This window comes from Onychomys torridus, chromosome 22 (assembly GCF_903995425.1).
Source record: "Onychomys torridus chromosome 22, mOncTor1.1, whole genome shotgun sequence".
Taxonomy (NCBI): domain Eukaryota; kingdom Metazoa; phylum Chordata; class Mammalia; order Rodentia; family Cricetidae; genus Onychomys; species Onychomys torridus.
Window position 1 is genome coordinate 28,241,300 of NC_050464.1, and position 19,853 is coordinate 28,261,152.

The 19,853-nt window shown below is 50.9% G+C and overlaps 1 protein-coding gene across 1 annotated transcript in view; it reads right to left on the reverse strand.

The window, feature by feature from the left end:
• The window catches only part of Dnah10 (dynein axonemal heavy chain 10), a 96,182-nt gene that overhangs the window by 61,024 nt on the left and 15,305 nt on the right, over positions 1–19,853 (reverse strand). The window contains exons 15-27 of the mRNA XM_036171641.1: positions 18,254–18,432; positions 17,658–17,869; positions 13,378–13,531; positions 11,764–11,997; positions 10,914–11,036; positions 9,440–9,673; positions 8,172–8,395; positions 6,885–7,154; positions 6,603–6,786; positions 4,975–5,109; positions 3,888–4,040; positions 2,621–2,809; positions 822–968 (exon numbers count right to left, since the gene is read on the reverse strand). Coding sequence (XP_036027534.1) covers positions 822–968; positions 2,621–2,809; positions 3,888–4,040; positions 4,975–5,109; positions 6,603–6,786; positions 6,885–7,154; positions 8,172–8,395; positions 9,440–9,673; positions 10,914–11,036; positions 11,764–11,997; positions 13,378–13,531; positions 17,658–17,869; positions 18,254–18,432 — 2,438 coding nt within the window. The remainder of the gene's footprint in view (positions 1–821; positions 969–2,620; positions 2,810–3,887; positions 4,041–4,974; positions 5,110–6,602; positions 6,787–6,884; positions 7,155–8,171; positions 8,396–9,439; positions 9,674–10,913; positions 11,037–11,763; positions 11,998–13,377; positions 13,532–17,657; positions 17,870–18,253; positions 18,433–19,853) is intronic.

Genomic DNA, 19,853 nt, shown 5'->3' on the forward strand with positions numbered 1-19,853 from the left:
CTACAAAGAGAAACCTTGTCTTGAAAAACAAGGTTTATATCCAATCAAAACAGAATTAAATATCCAACATGTACATTATCACTGGTGGGAAACTGTGTGAGAATGTCGCCCTCAGAATACCAGCGACGGCACTGACGGTGGAGTAAACACCACATCAGAGCAATGTGGCTGTTTCTCTCACTTTCACCGCCAAGAGGAAGTGGGGGAGGGGGCAGATCTGATCCGGGCCCATGTGTGCACCCGTGAGACAGCTCACTGAATCCCACTAAGGTGTATGAGCAGTGGGTAGAGCGATGGCTCAGTGGTTAAGAGCACTGGCTGTTCTTTCAGAGGACCCAGCTTCGATTCCCAGCACCCACGTGTCAGCTCACAACTGTCTGTAACTCTGGGACTTCCCAGAGGGCCAGACATGCATGTGGTACACAGACATACATGCAGACGGAACACCCACACACATAAGACAAATAAATTTAAATTTAAAAAATATTCCATCAATACTTGCTAATTGAAGAGGAACTCACATCCCCAATTCAAAAGAAGGCTACTCGCGCCCCTGTGCCTCCCCACTACCCTAAGATGATGGACTGACAGTCACTCCTGAAGGGCCCTGAACATTGGTACTACCACAGGGGCTCTGAACTTGATCTTAAGGGAACAAGTCTCCGTGGACAGCATCAACTGGGAGGAGGCCAAAGCAAAGCGGGACAGCTAAGACCTAAGCTTCCGGTACCCCCCCCCCCCCCCCGTGTCTTCCGCCCTGCCTTCCGTGCATGAGTGGAAACTGTGGAACCACCCACAACCACAGATGCTGAGCAGCCTACCTCCTGCAGGTCTGCGGAGCCTCGCTTCAGCTCACCAGCCATGACCAGCACAGATTTCAGGGCCCGGAGCCCAAAGTCATAATGGTGCTGCTTGGACAGCTGTTCCCGGGCCAGCTTATACAGAACTGTCATCTTCTTGGCCAGAGTCTTTGACAGAAGACAGCCCAGAAACAAAAATATACAAGAATGAGTGACAGAAAGCAACAGAGTATCACTGCAAACACAAAGGGACATGCGTATCTCAGGGACATGGAGCTATAGCTCCGCAGAGCTGGTCTTCAGCGTTTAAAAAACACCAGGGTGTGGCTTCTTTCCTAATGATGGCACCATGGGAGACTTATTCAAAGAACACCCATGCTAGCCCCGACAGGAGGATCAGGTAGTTCAAGGTCATCCTCGGCTAGGTAGAGAGTTTGAGGCTAGCCTGGACTACAGGAGACCCTGTCTGAAACACACAAACGTGTTTCCCAAAATCTGACAGCTGCTGTACAAAGCTGGGATTGTAACTGCCTTCAGTGATGGCAGATCCCTGCAAGCAGTCACAGTCCACTCACACAGACGCTCCCAGCTTCCTGCGACCTCAGCGTATCACACAGATTGATATACCCCACCCAGCCACTGTTCCTTTTGTTGGTTTGTTTGGTACTGGGGGAGGAACCCAAGACCACTGAGAACGTCCCTAACCCTTTACTTCATTTTGAGATTGAGTTTGGCTTTGAGTTTATAATCTGCCCACCTCAGTCTCCTAAGAGGCATGAGTTACAGATCAATATGAGCCACCATGCCCAGTCTGTTCTACTTTCTGATGACAACTTAGACTCCTGAGCCACATCAGTCAAGCCCACTGGTCCCCAAGCCTTGCATGGGAATTTGTATGAAAACAGACATAACATCTCATCCTGAAAACCCAGAGCCCTGGCAGCTTGGGGTGGGATGGAGAGAATGCAATGGGAACCTTGAAGAGCATCCAGTGCAGGGCTAGAGAGATGGCTCAGTGGCTAAAAGCACATATTGCTTTTATAGAGGGCTCAACCCAGCACTCATGTTGGATGGCTCACAGCCACCTACCTGTTAACTTCAGTTCCAGAGGATCAGATGCCCTCTTCAGTCCTCTGTGAGAGCTGCACCCATATGCATATACACAAACTCATTATTGCAAAATTAAAAGAAAAAATTTAAAGAACATGCATTGCAGAAAATGGTTGGGGTATGGCTCGTTGGTGGAGAATATGCCTCAGTTGCATGAGGTACTGGGTTCCATCTTCAGCATCACACAAAAAAAGAAAAAGTGTGTGTGTGTGTGTGTGTGTGTGTGTGTGTGTGTGTGTGTGTGTGTTGCATGCAAACATGTGGGTGAATGTCACACAAGTGCATACAGAGCCAAAGGAAGAATTAGGTGTCTCCCTCTATCATCTGTCACTGTGTGTCTTGACATGGGATCTCACTGAGCCACAGGCTCACTATTTTGACTAGGCTGGCTGACCAGGGAGCTTTTGGGATCCACTGGTTTCCTCTTTCCAATGCTGGGGTTACAGGCATGTGCAGCCATGCCCAGCTGTTTACGTGGGTGCTGGGGATTCAAACTCAGGTCCTCATGACTGCTGAGCAAGCCCTTTCACCCAGTGAGCCTTAGTCCGTACCTTATATTTTGAGAGAAGGTCTCTTCCCTGAACCTGGAGTTGGTGGGTGAAGCTGGCTAGTCAGCAAGCTCCAGGTATTTGCCAGTTTCCACCACCCCAGTACATTAATTGCAGATGTGCACCACCATATCTGGCTTTTATGTGGGTCTGAGAACTCACCTTGGCCCCCAGGAAGCCCTCAGAGAAGAGCATGATCTCACAGATCTGCTGTAGGTCGGGTACAATGACGACCACAGGCCTGAACAGCGCCTTCACGGACTCAGGCAACTCTGTGCGGCCCGCATAGCCGGGGTTCATGGTAATAAAGATGCCCATCCGAGAGTCAAGGGAGATCTCCTGCCCTTCAAACTGGGTGACAGGAGAGGAAGGGGGGTGATGTAGCCACCAGTTCACCAGGCAGAGGAAGCTGGGACCACAGGGACATCCCCATGGGAGATGGTGATGTGGGCAATATGGGCACTCTGGATTGGCACAGAATCCAAGACATCTCTGGGAAGCCAGGTGTGGTGTTCAGTTAGGTGTGGTGCCTGGTAAGGTGTGGTGTCCAGTCAGGTGTGGTGTCCGGTCAGGTGTGGTGTTCAGTTAGGTGTGGTGTCTGGTCAGGTGTGGTGTCCGGTCAGGTGTGGTGTCTGGTCAGGTGTGGTGTCCGGTCAGGTGTGGTGTTCAGTTAGGTGTGGGTCCTGTCAGGTGTGGTGTCCAGTCAGGTGTGGTGTCCGGTCAGGTGTGGTGTCCGGTTAGGTGTGGTGTCCGGTCAGGTGTGGTGTCCGGTCAGGTGTGGTGTCCGGTCAGGTGTGGTGTCCGGTCAGGTGTGGTGTTCAGTTAGGTGTGGTGCTTAGTCAGGTATGGTGTCTGGCGAGGTGTGGTCAATTGTGATATCTGGCCAGGTTTAATGTCTGTCCGGGCATAGTACCTGGTGAGGTGTGGAGTCTAGTGAAATGTCATGTCTAGCCAGGTTTGGTCAGGTTTGGTGTCTGGCCAGGTGTGGTAAGCAATCCTCATTGTCAAGTACGGTGTCTTTGGAATCACGTAGGTATACCTCTGGGTGCTTTCGTGAGAATTAACAGATGGAGGAAGACCTACCCTGAATGAGAGGTACCACAAGACAAGGTGGATAAAATTAAAGTGGTTGGGGGGAGGAGAGAAAGCTAGGCCACACGGGCATGCCCCTCTCTCTGCTTTGGGGCCACAGTGATGGGAGCTACCTTGCTCTGCTCTCCCACCATCATCCCACCACGATGGGCCAAACCTTCCAAAACCAATGATCCAAAACCACTGCTCCCCTTATACTGTCGAGGGTCTGGTCCCAGCGGCACAAGAGTAACAACGCAGCGGGTCTGAAAACGGCCCCCACCCAAGATGCCCACAGGCGAGGCGGCTAGTGTCCATCCTGGGGATGGGAGGCGGGTGCGTCCCCACCTTCCCTAACCTGGAACGTGGTCAGCTGGTGGATCAGCGCATTGCGGATGGTCTGGATCTGGGATGAGATGACAGACAGCACAGAGGCGTCGATCCGGTTGAACTCATCGAAACAGCCCCATGCGCCGCACTGGGCAAGGCCAGAGAAGATCTTCCCGACAGCCTAGGGATGCCGTCAGAACCGTCAGGGCCCGCTCCCCCTGGACGTGGGAGGCTTGCCGCGTCTAAATCAAACAACTTGCTGAGCGGCTGGGCCGAGTGCGGGCCAGGCACAGCACTCACAGAATCTTCTGGCAATATTCCAAGGCCCTTGGCAGGCCAGCTCCCACTTGGGAATGGGCAATCAAGATTGTGTATTTGCCCCCATGGTACTGGACTAGGTCCTCTGGATAAGTGAGACAGCTGTTTAGCTTGAACTGTATAGGGGGCCCCCAGGCAGTGGGATCAGGATCCATCCCTGGTGCATGAGCCGGCTTTTTGGAACCTAGTGCCTATGGTGAGACACTTTGCGCAGCCTTGGTGCAGGGAGGAGGGGCCTGGACCTGCCTCAACTGAATGTACCAGGCTCTGCTGACTCCCCATGGGAGGCCTTGCCTTGGAGGAGGTGGGAAGGGGGTGGGTTGAGAGGAAGGCTCAGGGGCAGGTGGAGGGAGGACAGGGGAATCTGTGGTTGGTATGTAAAATGAATAGAAAATCTCTTAATAAAAAAATAAATAAAGACCGTGTATTTGTATAAACTCCAGATGGCCAGCTGCTAAAACGCTGGAAGATCTAGTCACAGTGGGTCCACGGTCCCAAGTGCCCTTACTGAACCAAAGTTGAACAGTGGCGCCCTCTAGAACTCGGCGTACAGGACTGGAGTTAGCTGCTGTCCTCACCCCTCCCTATTGGCCCTCACTCATTCATGCTCTCTCCCTGATCCCAGCAGCCTATGAGTTCAGGACTCTTGCCCCATGGCTTATCAAAAGGTTTACTACGACATCTTCCCAGCTGTCAATTCTCATTTCAGAAGACAGGGGATGCGCTTCCCAACCATGTCCACACCAGACGCTCTCTGCAGAGGAATCGGGGTCTGGAAGTGATGGGTGAGGCCTTACTTTGTAATCCATGCCTTCGCCACAGTTGGTGACTACGCACAGCAGGCCCAGGGCTTTGGCGAGGTCCTTGGTGGTCTCTGTCTTGCCGGTTCCCGCTGGGCCAGCTGGGGCACCTCCCAGATACATGGACAGTGCCTGTGAGCAGCAAAACATACATGATGTTCTGGTTCGGAAAAAGGGTACCACTACCAGGTTGACCTCTGGGACATGTGAACAGACATGGTGACGCTCAGCTCCAAGTGTCAGCCTGACTGTGCAGGGAGCTGTCTGTGTTGCTGGTTAAACGTTGTTTTGCAGTGTGTCTGTGAGAGTATCTCAGAGCCTGGCACTTTATGGTGTGCCAAGTTAGGCAGATGGTCAACCTAGGGTAGGCAATATCACCAATCCCCTCCACCCCACCCCACCCTGCCACCAAGAACTGAATGAGAGCAAAAGAAGGAAAAAACTGTCTCCTCTTAGGCTCCGATAGTAGCCTTGAACTCTGACATTCCTCAGGGATTCAGACCCAAATGAGAGTGGGTAGCTCAGGTCCTCACTCCCATCTTTCCTGCTGGCCAGCAGTCAGCTAAGACACTAACTTGCCTCTGTGATCACGATCACAAAATGCTTAGGTTTCCCATTGATCTCTTTGAACTCCTCACTCAAGCTATACATTCATGTTTTGAAACAGGATTTCACGTAGCCCATGCTAGCCAAAAAACTTGCCATCTAGCTGGGGATGGCTTTGAACTCCTGATCCTCCTGCCTCCGCCTCTGAGCATTAGGATCATAAGCATGCCCACTATGCACGGCTTACATGCACACTTCTTTTTTTTTTTTAAGATTTATTTATTTATTATGTATACAGGGTTCTGTTTGCATGTATCCCTGAAGGCCAGAAGAGGGCGCCAGATCTCATTACAGATGGTTGTGAGCCACCATGTGGGTGCTGGGAATTGAACTCAGGACCTCTGGAAGAACAGCCAGTGTTCTTAACCTCTGAGCCATCTCTCCAGCCCCTACATGCACACTTCTTTTCAGGAAAATAAAGGGTTTCCTGGCTCCCAGTCCAGTGGGTGCCATGGGCTTCAGGCTTCCATTCTCTTGTGTACCCCCCGGTACAGCCAGGTGATGGAGAGACCAGTGCAGGAGTGAGCTGCACATGACATGGATTTGAGTCTCAGCTGTGGGCTGAGCTAAGGGACCCATCACAGGTGGGCGCTTCATGCAGACTTTGGTACAGCCCAACGGCTGAGCACTTGCTTAGCATGTACAAGCCCCTAGGTTCTATTCCTAGTCACACGAGCAGAAGAACCTGCCTCGTGATGGACGGGTAACACACCGGACCCATCCTGAGGGGAGGCACAGCCTCCTCCTTCACTCACCTTCTTACAGTCCAATGCAGTTTAGTCTTATACATCTTATACATTTCTGCAATTTCCTAATCTCCTCTGACTCCACCCCCACCACATAGGGACCACTGTGCAGGGGTGGAACCGGCATCCCAGAGAAGATGCCCACAGGCTTTTCAACCCCAGTAGTGACAATCAGACTCCAAATGGAAGATGTTTCCTAGGCTCAGAGCCAAGACTCCATCTAGGTCAACCGAAAAGCTATGTCTGGCCGGGGGCTGGGGGGAGACATGTCACCTGCGTGAGCGTCAGGTAGATGCGGTCTGTAAGAGGTGTGATGACCAGCCTCCCATTCAGGCCCATGTACTCATAGCCATAGCCGAAGGTCCCCGTGCACTGGCGGATATTGAGCTCATCCGGCTCACGGTCCCAGTAAAAGCGTAGTTGGCTCTCCCACTCAAACTCCCGGGCCTCGAGAATGCTGGGTAGGAAGGGGAAGAGAAGGAAGGGGTCATAGCTGGTCAGACCACAGAAGGACAGAACAGTAAAGCATCCCAGACTCCCCGGGGAGGTAACCACCTGCCCCGGATGAAGGAATCCACAATGTCCCGGGCATGGACATCAATGATAAGGACGGTGTTGTATTTCTTCCTGTCATTTTTGCTCAGCTCCATGGTGATCCGTGTGACCAGGTCATCAATCTGCCTGTGCATCTTCTTGCCGTAGTTCTTCATGGCCTGCTTGTCCCCTTTCTTGACTTTGTTGAAGACGTCCTCCACTTCCCACGTCCACCACACCTGGCTGGCGGCCAGCACCACCATGCCTTGGTACAGGAGCATCCAGTCCACCCTACAGGGGAAGCGTGCCTGTTAGAGGCTTGGCAGAGACTGGGCCCAGCTAGAGGCTGGACTGGAAGTCGGCTGCACTTCCAGGAGCTTATGTGTCTGACCTGGAACAGGAGGTGTGAAGGCCAGGAAAGTACCAGGGCTGGACCATAAAATCCCAGGACAGTGATCCCCTCCCTCAACCTCATAGGCTCCTGACTACATAGCAATATGCCCATCATAGGGCCAGGGGTGTGGCTCAGCAGTAGAGTCCTAGCGGAGAATCCACCACCGAGGGGCTGGAGGTGTAGCTACATAGTAAGGTACCTGCCTGCTGGGATCCTGTTTGTCTCACAAAGTGACAGAAATTAGCCGGGTGGTGGTGGTGCACGTCTTTAATCCCAGCACCCAGGAGGCAGAGCCAGGCGGATCTCTGTGAGTTCGAGGACAGCCTGGTCTACAGATCGAGATCCAGGACAGGCACCAAAACCACACAGAAATCTACAGAGGATCCTAGCAGAGCTGCTCCTGACTGCTAAGCGCCACCTTCACAGTGAGGCCTGCTCAGAAGTCCAAAAGGCTGGGGCTAGCACAGCTCCTGGTCAGGCCCCCAGTGTCTGGTGCCCAGGGCACTGAGAGTTTGTATTCAATCACTCATTCCTGCCGGGAATGGAGCCCTCGGCCTCATGTATGCAAAGTAAACATTCTACCACTGGGAAGTTCTAAGCAAATGTTCTTCCACTGAGCCACACCCCAGCCCCTCACTGGGGGATTCTAGGCAGGTGCTCTACCACTGAGCCACACTCCCAACCCAAGTTGAATTTGTAACAGACTCCCACAAGCTCCCAACCTGGTGCCTTGCTCACCTAGGAAGTACTATCCAGAACCATCATTTGAAAGAGCTTTCCTCAGCGGGGTTGCCATGGCAAGGAAAGCCGCATTGCCATGTCAACCTGGCTGCCTTTCCCTCTTAAATCACCTCCTGCCCTGAGCAGCAGGATGGAGCCGCTTACCCTCACACACCCTCACACGTCCGCATCACCTGCTTCTGTCCTCACAGTATCTGAAGATGGCCTCCTTGGTGATGAGTCTGTTGGTCCTTCTCATTTCGTTCAGCACGGCCGTCATCCAGTCTTCTACACGGCCCTCGGCCCGGATGATCTTGCGGAAGTTCATGACTTCTCCCTCCGCCGAGATCATGGCCGACACTAGCTTCTCCCCACTGTCTCCGTCATGGAAGCGCAGCATGGCTATGTTGTCGTACATCTGCAAGACGGACGGCAGGAGACGCAGGTTGGGACGCTCATAGGACGGCCACTTTCCTACCAGGGTTGCCCTGGACAGACGTCCGTGCACCAGTGTCAAGTTTATCGGTCAGGATGACAGATGACTTCGTCAGCATGGTGCAAACCAAAGGTGGATTTTCAGAGGCGTCATGGAGGGCTAGTGTAAACATGGGGACAACGTGGTCCAGACACACGCAGTGGAGTGAGGAGCCGAACCTGGGGTGGAACTGAGGGCTCAGAGACATGAGGTGCGACCAGGTAACTCAGGGTCACTTGACCTGCCTCCTGAAGCCTGAATGGAAACATCTTTAAAAGGTGAAGGTGGGAACAAGCCACAGCTGTCGCAAACGCACAGCAAAAGGAAATTCCGGAACCTGAGTCCTTTGCCCCCCCTCCCCATGGAATAGCACAGATGCTGTGGATTGGGAAGGGAGGAGGGGAGGAGCGGCCCGCTGTAAAGAGGAAAACAAGGAGGGCTCCCAAGAGAGGCAGGCGGGGAAGTGTGGGGGGGTGGCAGTTCCGGTATCCATTCTCTACAGTGGCCTGTTTGGAAATGGGGAATTAGCCGGCCATAGGGGGCAACCGGGAGGCCGAGGCAGGGAGATAGCCTGTACAGGCTAGCCTGGGCTAAATACCTCTGAAAAGAAGAAAGGAGAGGGCGAGGGGAGGGAGGAAAAAGGGAGAGGGAAAGAGCCTACCTACCTCTTGAGAAGGGAAACATTTCATTGAGAGAGAGAGAGAGAGAGAGAGAGAGAGAGAGAGAGAGAGAGAGAATGTTTTCACTGAACTTGGCTGCTGGCCCTGATGCTAAGCCCTGACCCTTGATCATGAGCTCTGCCATCAGTCATATGCCCTGACCTTGACGATTTGCCCTGCCCTGCCCCCTGGGCCCCGACTCTCACCGTGGGCCCTGCCCTGCCCCCTGGGCCCCGACTCTCACCATGGGCCCTGACCTGACCTCTGGGCCCCGACTCTCACCATGGGCCCTGACCTGCCCCCTGGGCCCTGGCCCTGAAGCCCTGACCTTGATCATGTGCTCCTGCACACACAGTGGGTCGCTGTTGCCCAAGATGCTGAGCAGCTCATCATCAGAGATGAAGAAGAACCTGGGGAAGGCATTCCTCTTGGAGTCCAGGTAGTCGTTCAGGCTCTTCTGACACTTCTCCAGACCCTCGCTGATGCCCTGCAGGTCACTGAGGCGGTTCGGGGCCTCACAGCATCGCTTGATCACTGGGTCTTTCAAAGTCTCCCCCATGATCTGGAGAAGGTCAGGAAGACAGCGGAGTGTCGCTCAAGGTGGCAGAAATGCCCTCCCTACCGTCCCCAGAAGGCACAGGTCAGGACACAAAAGGCACAGCAGGCAGGCAGGCAGGCCACAGCCTCAGGCAGCGCATCCTGGCAGCAGCTGATTCTTATTTCTGGTCCGTCTCTTGTCTTCCCATTAAGAGGCTAGGTGCTCAAGTAGGGATTGTGTGTGTCTGGTCATGCAGTACCCCACCCCGCAGCAACAGTGCTGCACACAGTAGGTGCTCAACCAATGCCTAACAAAGGAGTGGAGCGGGGCCTGGTGGCGCACACCTTTAATCCCAGCACTCAGGAGGCAGAGGCAGGCGGATCTCTGTGAGTTCAAGGCCAGCCTGGGCTACAGAGTGAGTTCCAGGATAGCCAAGGCTACACAGAAAAACCCTACCTCAGAAAAAAAAGGAAGGAAGGAAGGGAGGGAGGGAGGGAGGGAAGGAGGGAGGGAGGGAGGCAACAACTGAGTTGTGACTCATTCACACACACGGATATTCACTGTAATGATACTATTTGCCAAAAGGAAGGGGTAAGGGTAGGAGGGAATAAAAAGAAATTGTCCAACAGGAACAGGCAAAAATCTTAGCTGGTTATTGACTGACATGCATAGAAGAAGGCTGGCAAGATGGCTCAGCCTGCAAAGGCTTACCAGCCAGCCTGAGAAGCTGAGTTCAATTCCCAGGTCCCGCATGGTGGAACTGGAGAGAACTGACTCCCACACAATGTCTTCTCACTTCACACATGGCCTGTGGTGTGTGTGCTGTGTGTGAGTAGGTGGGTGTAGGTGCGCATGCGTGTGCGTGCATATACACACACACACACACACACACACACACACACACACAAATTTAGTTTTTAAAATGCAAAGAAATATGTCAATGATATGAACTGAAAAGAGATGGTTATTTTGGTAGAGGTGGTCCTGTTGTGGCCTGCCTGTGGATTTATCTATATGTTTATGTAGGATAAAAATTCTCAAGAGACACATGGTCAAATGCTATGCAGATCAATAAGCAGAAAATTTTGCTGAGTAAAATCATAGCTAATGACCAAAGAGCTTCAGAAGCTGCCCGTTCAGGGACTGTGTTACGTCCACATAGATGTAACAGCGTCTGGTGACCCTGTCCACTCCCACACTGATGCAGACACTGTCCACTCTCACACTGATGCAGACACTGTCCACTCCCACACTGGTCACTTACCCTCTTAAATATCCTGTCGATGTTGTCAAACTTCTTGGCCTCCTCTGGCAGCTGGGACCGTATGTCCCCACCAATAAAGATGCTCTCCAGGTACATCCACTTCCTCTGAACTAGCATCCAGATCTGAAAATGCACCATGTCAATGTCACAGGGTGACAAGGCACCCCGGAGACCCAGGCAAAATCCCCCCCCAACCACAACTCATCCAAGTCTGCTCAGTCAGTGCAAGGATTGTTGGGCCAAGTGGCACCACGTGTAGAGACATGTCCAAGACCCTCCCTACCCTAAGTGTCCAGTCCTCCTGAATCTTGACTTTTGCTTTCTGGAGTTTTGGTTAACTGTGGTCAACAGGAGTCCAAAAATATAGTGGTTCAGCAGGTGTGCAGAGAGAGAACATGTTCAAGCAGCTCTGAGACTCTGCTGTCTCAAGTGCACTAGTGTTAACAGTCACTGTGGCTGGCCTCTAGGCAGACTGGACTTGTAAATTAGACTTCACCACAGGTATATGTGTACTGGGAAACAGTCACACAAAGTTCGGTACTATCTGGGCATTATCAGGACCTCTCGGGACAGATCCCTGGAGAGTTGGGGGTTACCATGCAGGAATGCAGCATTTTAGAGGACACAGCTCTTCTGTATACATAATAAATAAATAAATCTTTAAAGAAAAAAATGCTTTCCTTGAAATCAAAACTCTCCAATCTCTCCATCGATGTACTTCCCCCTCCCCCCCCCCCACCGACAACTAAATCAAGAGCCGTGACGCAGCCATTCGTTTCTAAGCACACATGTCCCCATATGAAATTCCCACAAGAGTTAGCGGCACATTTCCCATCTGCTCTGCTCTCACCTCGATGACCTCCCCGATCAGAGACAGTGTTTTTTCCCACTTATGGACAGTTTGCAGAAAAGGCCCCACGAATCTGCTTCCGGAGATGCTCTGCAAGTTGACGGTGTTGTCATCCAAGGACTGGATGATGTCGTCCACAGACCCTAAGACGTAGCCTCGCTCCTGCGTGCCCTTGTAATACTTGACCACGGTGAACTTCATGTTCTCCCAGGTGTCCAGGATTTCCTTCACGGCCTGGTTGGGAAAAAAAAGAACACAGTGGGCCCCACAGACGGAAAGCACGACCCTGAGCCAGCAGCTTCCTCCCGAGGGTGTCACTGGGGAGCAACTCAAACGGGTGTCCAGCTCCATCAGCTGAGAAGTCGAGTCTCCTCAGCAACGTGCTCCCTGCCTACCAGGCATATGCTCTACCAAGCAGGCAAGCGTGGTACATGTAGGATCTCCTCTGATCCCCACCCCAAAAAAGAGACTGCTATATGGAGATAGGCTCAGAGAGGCCGCATGCTGTGCCACTGTGTGCTGCCGAGTGCCAAAACTGGGTTCTCAGATGTGCAGCTCCCGATGTAGCAGGGGAGTCCTCCTGCCTCTGCTCGCCCTCTGCAATGATATGTGCTCACGTGCATATCTATATGTAGATGTTTATTAGTATGTGTGATTTCATCTCTAGTGAGACAGGCTCCTGGGCATGCCTTTGAGGGATTATCTTAATTTGATTAAAAAAAAAAAAAAAAAAAGACCCTCCACCCACTATAGGCGGCCCCATTCCCTAGACTGGGGACTTGGACTGAACACAAAGGAGCAAGTAAGCCAGGCACCAGCATCCATCTCTCTCTACTTCCCGACTGAGGATGCGGTATGACCAGCCTCCTCATGCCCCTGCTGCCGCCATGCCTTCCCCGCCATGGTGGATGGTTCCCTCAAACTGTGAGCCACAATGAACCCTTCCTTCCTTCAACAGCTTTTATAGGAGTTATTTTTTCACAGCAGTGAGAAATACAGCTAAGACAATATCCACACATATTATGTGTATGTGTTTGTAGGTGTGTATATGAGTATGAACACACATATTGCATGTATGTACAACATGGCATGTGTTTTATGCACATATGTATGGATGTGTCCACATGTGTCACGTGTCCATGCAACTCTAGCTTTCTCTTAGTATTAGCTGTGCAAAATGGGCTCACATAGCATCGTCCTGCACTCACTCTGACCTTGGACATGCATCTTAAGCAAGGGGCATCATTAAGTAGGACGTTAACAATGACTGTCTTCGAGTGTCCAGGCTGTGAGTGATTTGCTTATTTTTAATTTTTTTTGCAAGGGGTGCCCAGTTCTTCATCAGTAAACAGAATGCAAAATTGTAATCAAGGAGGGCAAAAAAAAAGGTAAACTGAGGCAGAGATTCTATTTACTTAAGATACTAGAGACTGTTTGTTTCCTGCTCAGTGAAAAGACAGCCTTTGCTGGGAGTTGTGGAGCCTTCCTGTGATCCCAGCACTCGGGAAGCTGAGGAAGGAAGGTCACAAGCTCAAGACCAGCCTCAGCTAAAAGACAGAAGAGTGCCTCAGAGGCAGAGCCGCAGCACTGACCTCCAAGGCTCTCCTTCCCTACCTTCTCAATGGCGACCTCCTTGACAGCTGCTGTGACAATCTCATTGAGTACTTCCGTGTGGCTGTGCAGCTCCATGGCGAACATATTCTCCAGCGTGAAGGTCTCTGTCATCTCAAAGAACACGCCTGTTTTCTCCATGAGTTCTTTCCAGTGTCTGGAAGAAGGTAGAACCATTCATGAACACCACCCCAGCAAATGAAGAGCCCAATTTAATTGTCCCCACTAGTGTCAGAGGAGGAGGCCCCACAGGAGAACCTCCACAGTGGCATGGGACAGCCTGGGATGATACTGCCGAGTTCTTCCAAATCCTCTCTTTGGTCAACGGACCAAGTTACCTTAGGGATAACAGCGCAATCCTGTTCAAGAGTCCATATCCATAATTAGGGTTTACAACCTCGATGTTGGATCAGGACATCCCAATGGTGTAGCCACTATTAATGGTTCCTTTGTTCAATGATTAAAGTCCTATGTGATCTGAGTTCAGACCAGAGTAATCCAGGTCGTTTCCAACTATTTATGAATTCTCCCAGTAGGAAAGGATGAGAGAAACGGGGCCTCCTTACCCAAAGCACCCCAAAACCAATCTATGAAATAATCTCAACTTTGTAAATTCGTACCTAAACTACCCTAGACAAGGGTAAAATCAGGGTGGCAGAGTCAGGAAATTGCCTAAGACTTAAAACCTCGGTCCCCGGGGGTTCAAATCCCCTCCCTAAATAGTGTATTTTATTAACATCTTAACTCTCTTAATTCCTATTCTAATCACCCTAGCATTTCTCACCCTAGTAGTATGGAAAATTCAGGCTACATACACCTATGAAAAGGGCCCAATATCACAGAACCCTACAGCATCCTACAACCATTTGCAAATGCAATAAAACGTTTCATTAAAGGGCCCCTACACCCCCTAGCCACTTCAACATCCTATTCATCCTCGCCACTACACTCTCTTACCTTAGCAAGTCAATGAATCCTTCTACCCATACCTCATGCCCTAGTTAACCTAAACATAGGAATTCACTTCATCCTCGCAACCTCCAGCCTCTCCGACTAGTCTATCCTATGACCAGGCTGAGCCTCCAACTCAAAGTATTCCATATTCGGAACCTTACAAGCAGTCACCCGATCTCCTATAAAGTAACAATAGCAAGTATTTAACTCTCTCTCCTCCTAATAAACAGATCCTTCTCTCTCCAATCCCTAATCTTAACACAAGAACCCTGATGACTCATCATCCCATCATGACCCCTGGGCATAATGGGATTTATCTCAACCTTAGCAGAAACCAACCGTGCCCCATCCAACCTTACAGAGGGTGAATCAGAACTGGTATCAGGATTTAACATTGAATATGCTGCTGGATCATTTGTGGTTTTCTTCATAGCCGAATACACCAATATTATCTTAATAAATGCCTTATCAACCATTGTATTTATAGGGCCATCCTATGATCCCTGCAACCCAGAACTATTCACTATAAGCTTTATAAGTAAAACTCTAATTTTAACTACACTGTTTCTATGAATCCGAGCATCATACCCATGATTTCATTATGACCAACTCATACATCTCCCATGAAAAAATTTCCTTCCACTCACACTGGCTTTTTGTATATGACACATATCAAGCCCAATTTTCATAGCCAGCATGCACCGCTACACTTAGAAATGTGTCTGCCCAAAGAGTTACTTTGATAGAGTAAATAATAGAGATTTAAACCCTCTTACTTATAGGATAATAGGAATTGAACCTATACCTAAGAATTCAAAATTCTCCAAGCCACCTAAACACCTGATCCTATCTCTGTAAGGTAGCTAACTGTCGGGCCCATACCTCGAAAATGTTGGTTTAAATCCTTCCGTACTAATTAATCTCCCTGTTACCAGAGTTAAAACCAGGAAACACCCAGCAAGCCCTGCCCTGTGTATATCCCCACCACTGTTGAGAAAATGAGTGGCTTCTAGCCCAGGGGAGAACCTGGTGTCAATCACGGAACCCATGTGTGTTGATTCGGCACTGACTCCACTGAACAGTGGGGTGCACATGGTGACCACAGGCTCAGCTCCTGGTCTCAGGAAGCTGATCCCCAGCTTGGATAGGGGACAGCTAACGGACAGTGAAAGGAATCTACAATTTAAACACCATCTGTGATGACAAGGAGACGTGTTTTGAGAAACACGCCATCAGGCGATCTTGGCTTTGTGTGAACTCCCCAGAGTGAATCATCAAACCCACGTGACCAGGCCCGTGACACATCTGGCCACACAGTATGGCGTACCATCTGCTACTGACCAGAACATGGGTACCCTCTGCTACGTGACTTAGCTAGAAACCAATTGTTTTGTTTGCTTGTCTTATGCGGAGCTGGGGATGGGACCCTCAACTGCAGACATCTAGGCAATCACTCTGACCCTGAGCCACACATTCCAGCTTGTACACCCTAACTGTTGTGAATGCTGTGGGGGAAGCACTGGTGGGCAGGGATAACAGTGCAAACACATGGGAGACAGAAAGACAATGGGGAGTCCGAGGCCAGCCTGGGCTATATCCTGAGGCCTCGCCTCAAATAAAAAGAAATAAATGAAAGTGAGGGGATCCCTGATATCAGAGGTGACACTCAGATATGGTCAACAGGGACAGACAGAACCAGAGCCTGGGAACTGTGAGCTACAAGGTCATGGAACTGGGGCCCCGTGAGGAAAAGGCAAGCACATTTCAGGCCTGGGAGAAGTGTGGAGATAGAGATGGGCAAAAGCCATGTTGGCTGGGCCTATGGCTGCCACGCTGGGCTCAACAAGACAGAGGGGGAAATAGATACTAAAACCACACACGTGTTCAAGGAAGACCTTGCTGCTGGTGTGGACAGGACTGTGTCCTCACTGGCTCCCTGAAACTGTGACAAAATACCTTCGAAAAGCAATTTAATGGAGAGAAGGGTTCAGAGGGGTCAGTCTAGAGTCATGTGGGCCATGCCGAGGGAGAGAACCATGGCCAGGGGCCTGAGATGTGGCAGTGTGTTGATCTCATGGAAGATGGAGAAGGGGGGGTAAGACCAAGGGGCTTCCCCTCCTAAATTCACCTAACAGCAGCTACTACTGGAGACCAGGCCTTCAACACATGAGCCTCTTGGCAACATTCCAGATCCAGACTAAACCAGATTAGGAGGAATTGGGAAAAGAACCACTTTCTCACTAAGTAAAATAAAGTTGTTTGATGGACTCTGTGAGCCCGTGACTCCTCTATGAGCCCATGACTCTATGGACAGACTCCAGGAAATGCAATCATAGAGGACAGGAGCACACCAGAGAAAACAGAAGCCACAGAACTCCAGCTAATTCCCATAGGCATGAAGTGGAGTGGCTCCATCATCTCCATACCAGAGGGAGCTGAGCATCCAACAAGGCAGCCACAAGCCATCTGTCCCGGTTGGGCGAGCCCAAGCTCTAATGGAGTATAAAAAGCACATCAGATTCCAAGGCATGGTCTTTAAGGAAGCCAAATATCTCGGGGAAAAAATGTTTTATACTAGCTACATGTGGAAATGGCATTTCAGACATTGAGTCAGTTACATATAATATTAAGGGGCTAGAGAGATGGTTCAGCAATTCAGAGCACTGGCTGCTCTTGCAGAGGACCCAGGTTTGATTCCCAGCAACCCACATGGCGACTCACAGTCATCTGTAGTTCCAGCTCTAAGGGATCTGATGCCCTCTGGCCTCCACAACTACACTGTACATGTACACTGACAAAACATGCATACACATAATTTAGAATAAAAATAAATCTTTAAAGCACGTGTGTGCGTGTGTGTGTGTGTGTGTGTGTGTGTGTGTGTCTGTGTGTGTGTCTGTCTGTGTGTAGGATGCCTCTTACCTATAATCCCAGCACATAGGAGGCTGAGAAAGACAGACTGTCATGAGTTTGAGGCTATGCGGCTACATAGTGATTTTCTAGGCTAGCCTGAACTACAGAATGAAAGCCTACCTCAACACCTTCTCCCATCCCCCCCCCCCCAAAAAAAAAACAAACCCTGTCTCAAAAAAATAAATAAATAAATAAAAAGCAGGCAGACGAAAACACGCCTTTGACTGAAGCAGGTGTTGGAGACAATCTTATGAAACCCTTAGCGACACCTTCCTTTACAAACAAATCCCGCTACCTCTCCCCTCGCCGCTGCACTGGTCCCCCGTCTAACTGTGTCCCGTCTAACCTAAGCTGTACATGCCCGAGCCCTAAAGCCGGCCCGTGAGCTCCCAAGGCTGACGGAGGATGGAACCAACCTCTCTCTCAGGGCCTCGTGCTTCAAGTCCAGCAGCAGGGGGATGGAGTCTTTGAACGCCTTCATCTTTGCTTCCAAGTGGAAGGCCACGGATAAGCTGCGCACGTGACGGGGCAGCTTGCGGAGGCCTTTGAGGAAGCCATCGATGCCTTCCTGCAGATACTGGACGTTCAGGTTGATCCAGAGGGTCTGGGACCACTCCTCTTTGGCGACCTAGAAACATTAGTCAGGTCAGCACCACCGGGGCCTGAGGGAAATGCAAAGGACGGGAGACAGGACAGGTGTGTGCCTTCCTCGGCTTTCCTCCCCTCTAACATAAAAAGGGTGAGTGTTGAGGCCAAAGAGAAGAGACGTGAGCCGGATGGTAGTGGCACATGCCTTTAATCCCAGCACTCGGGAGGCAGAGGCAGGCGGAGCTCTGTGAGTTCGAGGCCAGCCTGGTCTACAGAGTGAGTTTCAGGACAGGCACAAAGCTACACAGAGAAACCCTGTCTCCAAAACCAAAAAAAAAAGGGGGGGTGTGGTCTTCCTGAGCCCTCCACAACAGGACGAATACATCCCTGCCCCAGCTTGGGGAGTCCCCGGGAGGGATGGCACCTTCAGAGACTCATACAAGTCGTAGATCATCCGCAGCCCCATCATCTCCTTCTGCACTTTGATGAGCTCGGGGTACATGGTGATGGGGAGGTCAAAGAGCTTCTCCGCGTTGGCCAGTTCCTGCCGGTTCTTATCATGCTTGGCCAGCTCCTTTTCGAAACTGCCTAAGAGCTCCACACCTGGCAAAGAGGCGTGGGGATAAGGCAGAAAGGACAGTGTGACCTTGAGACACCTCTAGTTCTAGCGCTGAGGAGCCGGGGGGTGGAGTGGGGAGGGGGTTGCTGCAAATTACAGTTATGAAGTAACAACAATGTAATTTTATGATTGGGGGGATCACCATAATACGAGGAATTGTATTTCAGGGTTGCAGCGTGAGGAAGGCTGAGAACCACTGCTCTAGACTAAGAATGGTGTTTCCTCTCTGCCACCCTTTTGGCTGTTTTTGCAGATGAAGGATCCCCCAAAAGGCTCTTGGAGGCTTGGTCCCCAGATGGTGGAGCCAGACACTGAGAGGTGACCAGATCATCATAGATCTGAGCTAATCCATCAGGGGACTCAAACGTGTTGCTGTCATTGGGAAGCGGTGAAAACTAGGAGGTGAGGCCTGGCTGGAGGGTGGTGGCTTAGGGACATGCTTCTGAAGAGCATGTCTGCCCCCTTCCTTGAGTTTTCTATCTGCTGGCTGCTGAGCAGTCTCCTCTGTTGTGGGATGTCTGTACACTGTGTGGAGATGTATTGCTGTGATTGGTGTAATAAAAAGCTGAACGGCCAATAGCTAGGCGGAAGGTATAGGCGGCACTTCTGGGCAGAGAGAGGAAGGAGGAGGAGGAGGACCTAGGGGCACAAGAGACACCAGGAGACACAGAGAGAAAGCAGGAGGTGCAAGATGGGAGAGAGGTAACGCCACGTGATAGAGTGTAGATTAATAGAAATGGGCTAATTTAAGTTATAAGAGCTAGTTAGGAACAAGCCTAAGCTACAGGCCGAGCTTTCATAATTAATAATAAGTCCCTGTGTCACTATTTAGGAGCTGGCTGGTGGGACAGAGAAAGACTTGTTACACTCCTCAGCTACAGTTTCCCCCACAGGAAGCTCCATGTGACTGCAGGGAACTGAGGCCTCTGAAATCGTGAACCCAAACAACTGTTCTTCCCTTTAAACCATTTCTTTCAGATGTGCGTCGTAATGACAGAAAGCTGGCACAGAGGGGAAACAGCATAGCGAGGTCCAGGGTCTAAGTCCAAAGAATGAATTCAGAGAGAGAGAGCAATAAAGGAGTGTGTATGTATTGCATGTGCGTGTGCGTGTGTGTGTGCGTGTGCGTGTGCGTGTGTGTGTGTGTGTATGTGTGTGTGTGTGTGTGTAAAGGCAGGTGCCAGTGGCTGCAGTGGGGACCTGCTGGATCCCCTGGGCAGACCAGCAGACCAGCATCCCAGTTCTCACTAGATCCTTCATAAGCCCCTCTGATCCCATGTGTTGAGTCCACCCTGCCCTCAGAAGCCACCACTAGACCAACCATGAGAGAAGCAGCTGAAGAATGAGTCGCTACTTCAATAACAACACTCATCACTTCCTGTGAACTTGTCAGGAACCCCCAAGC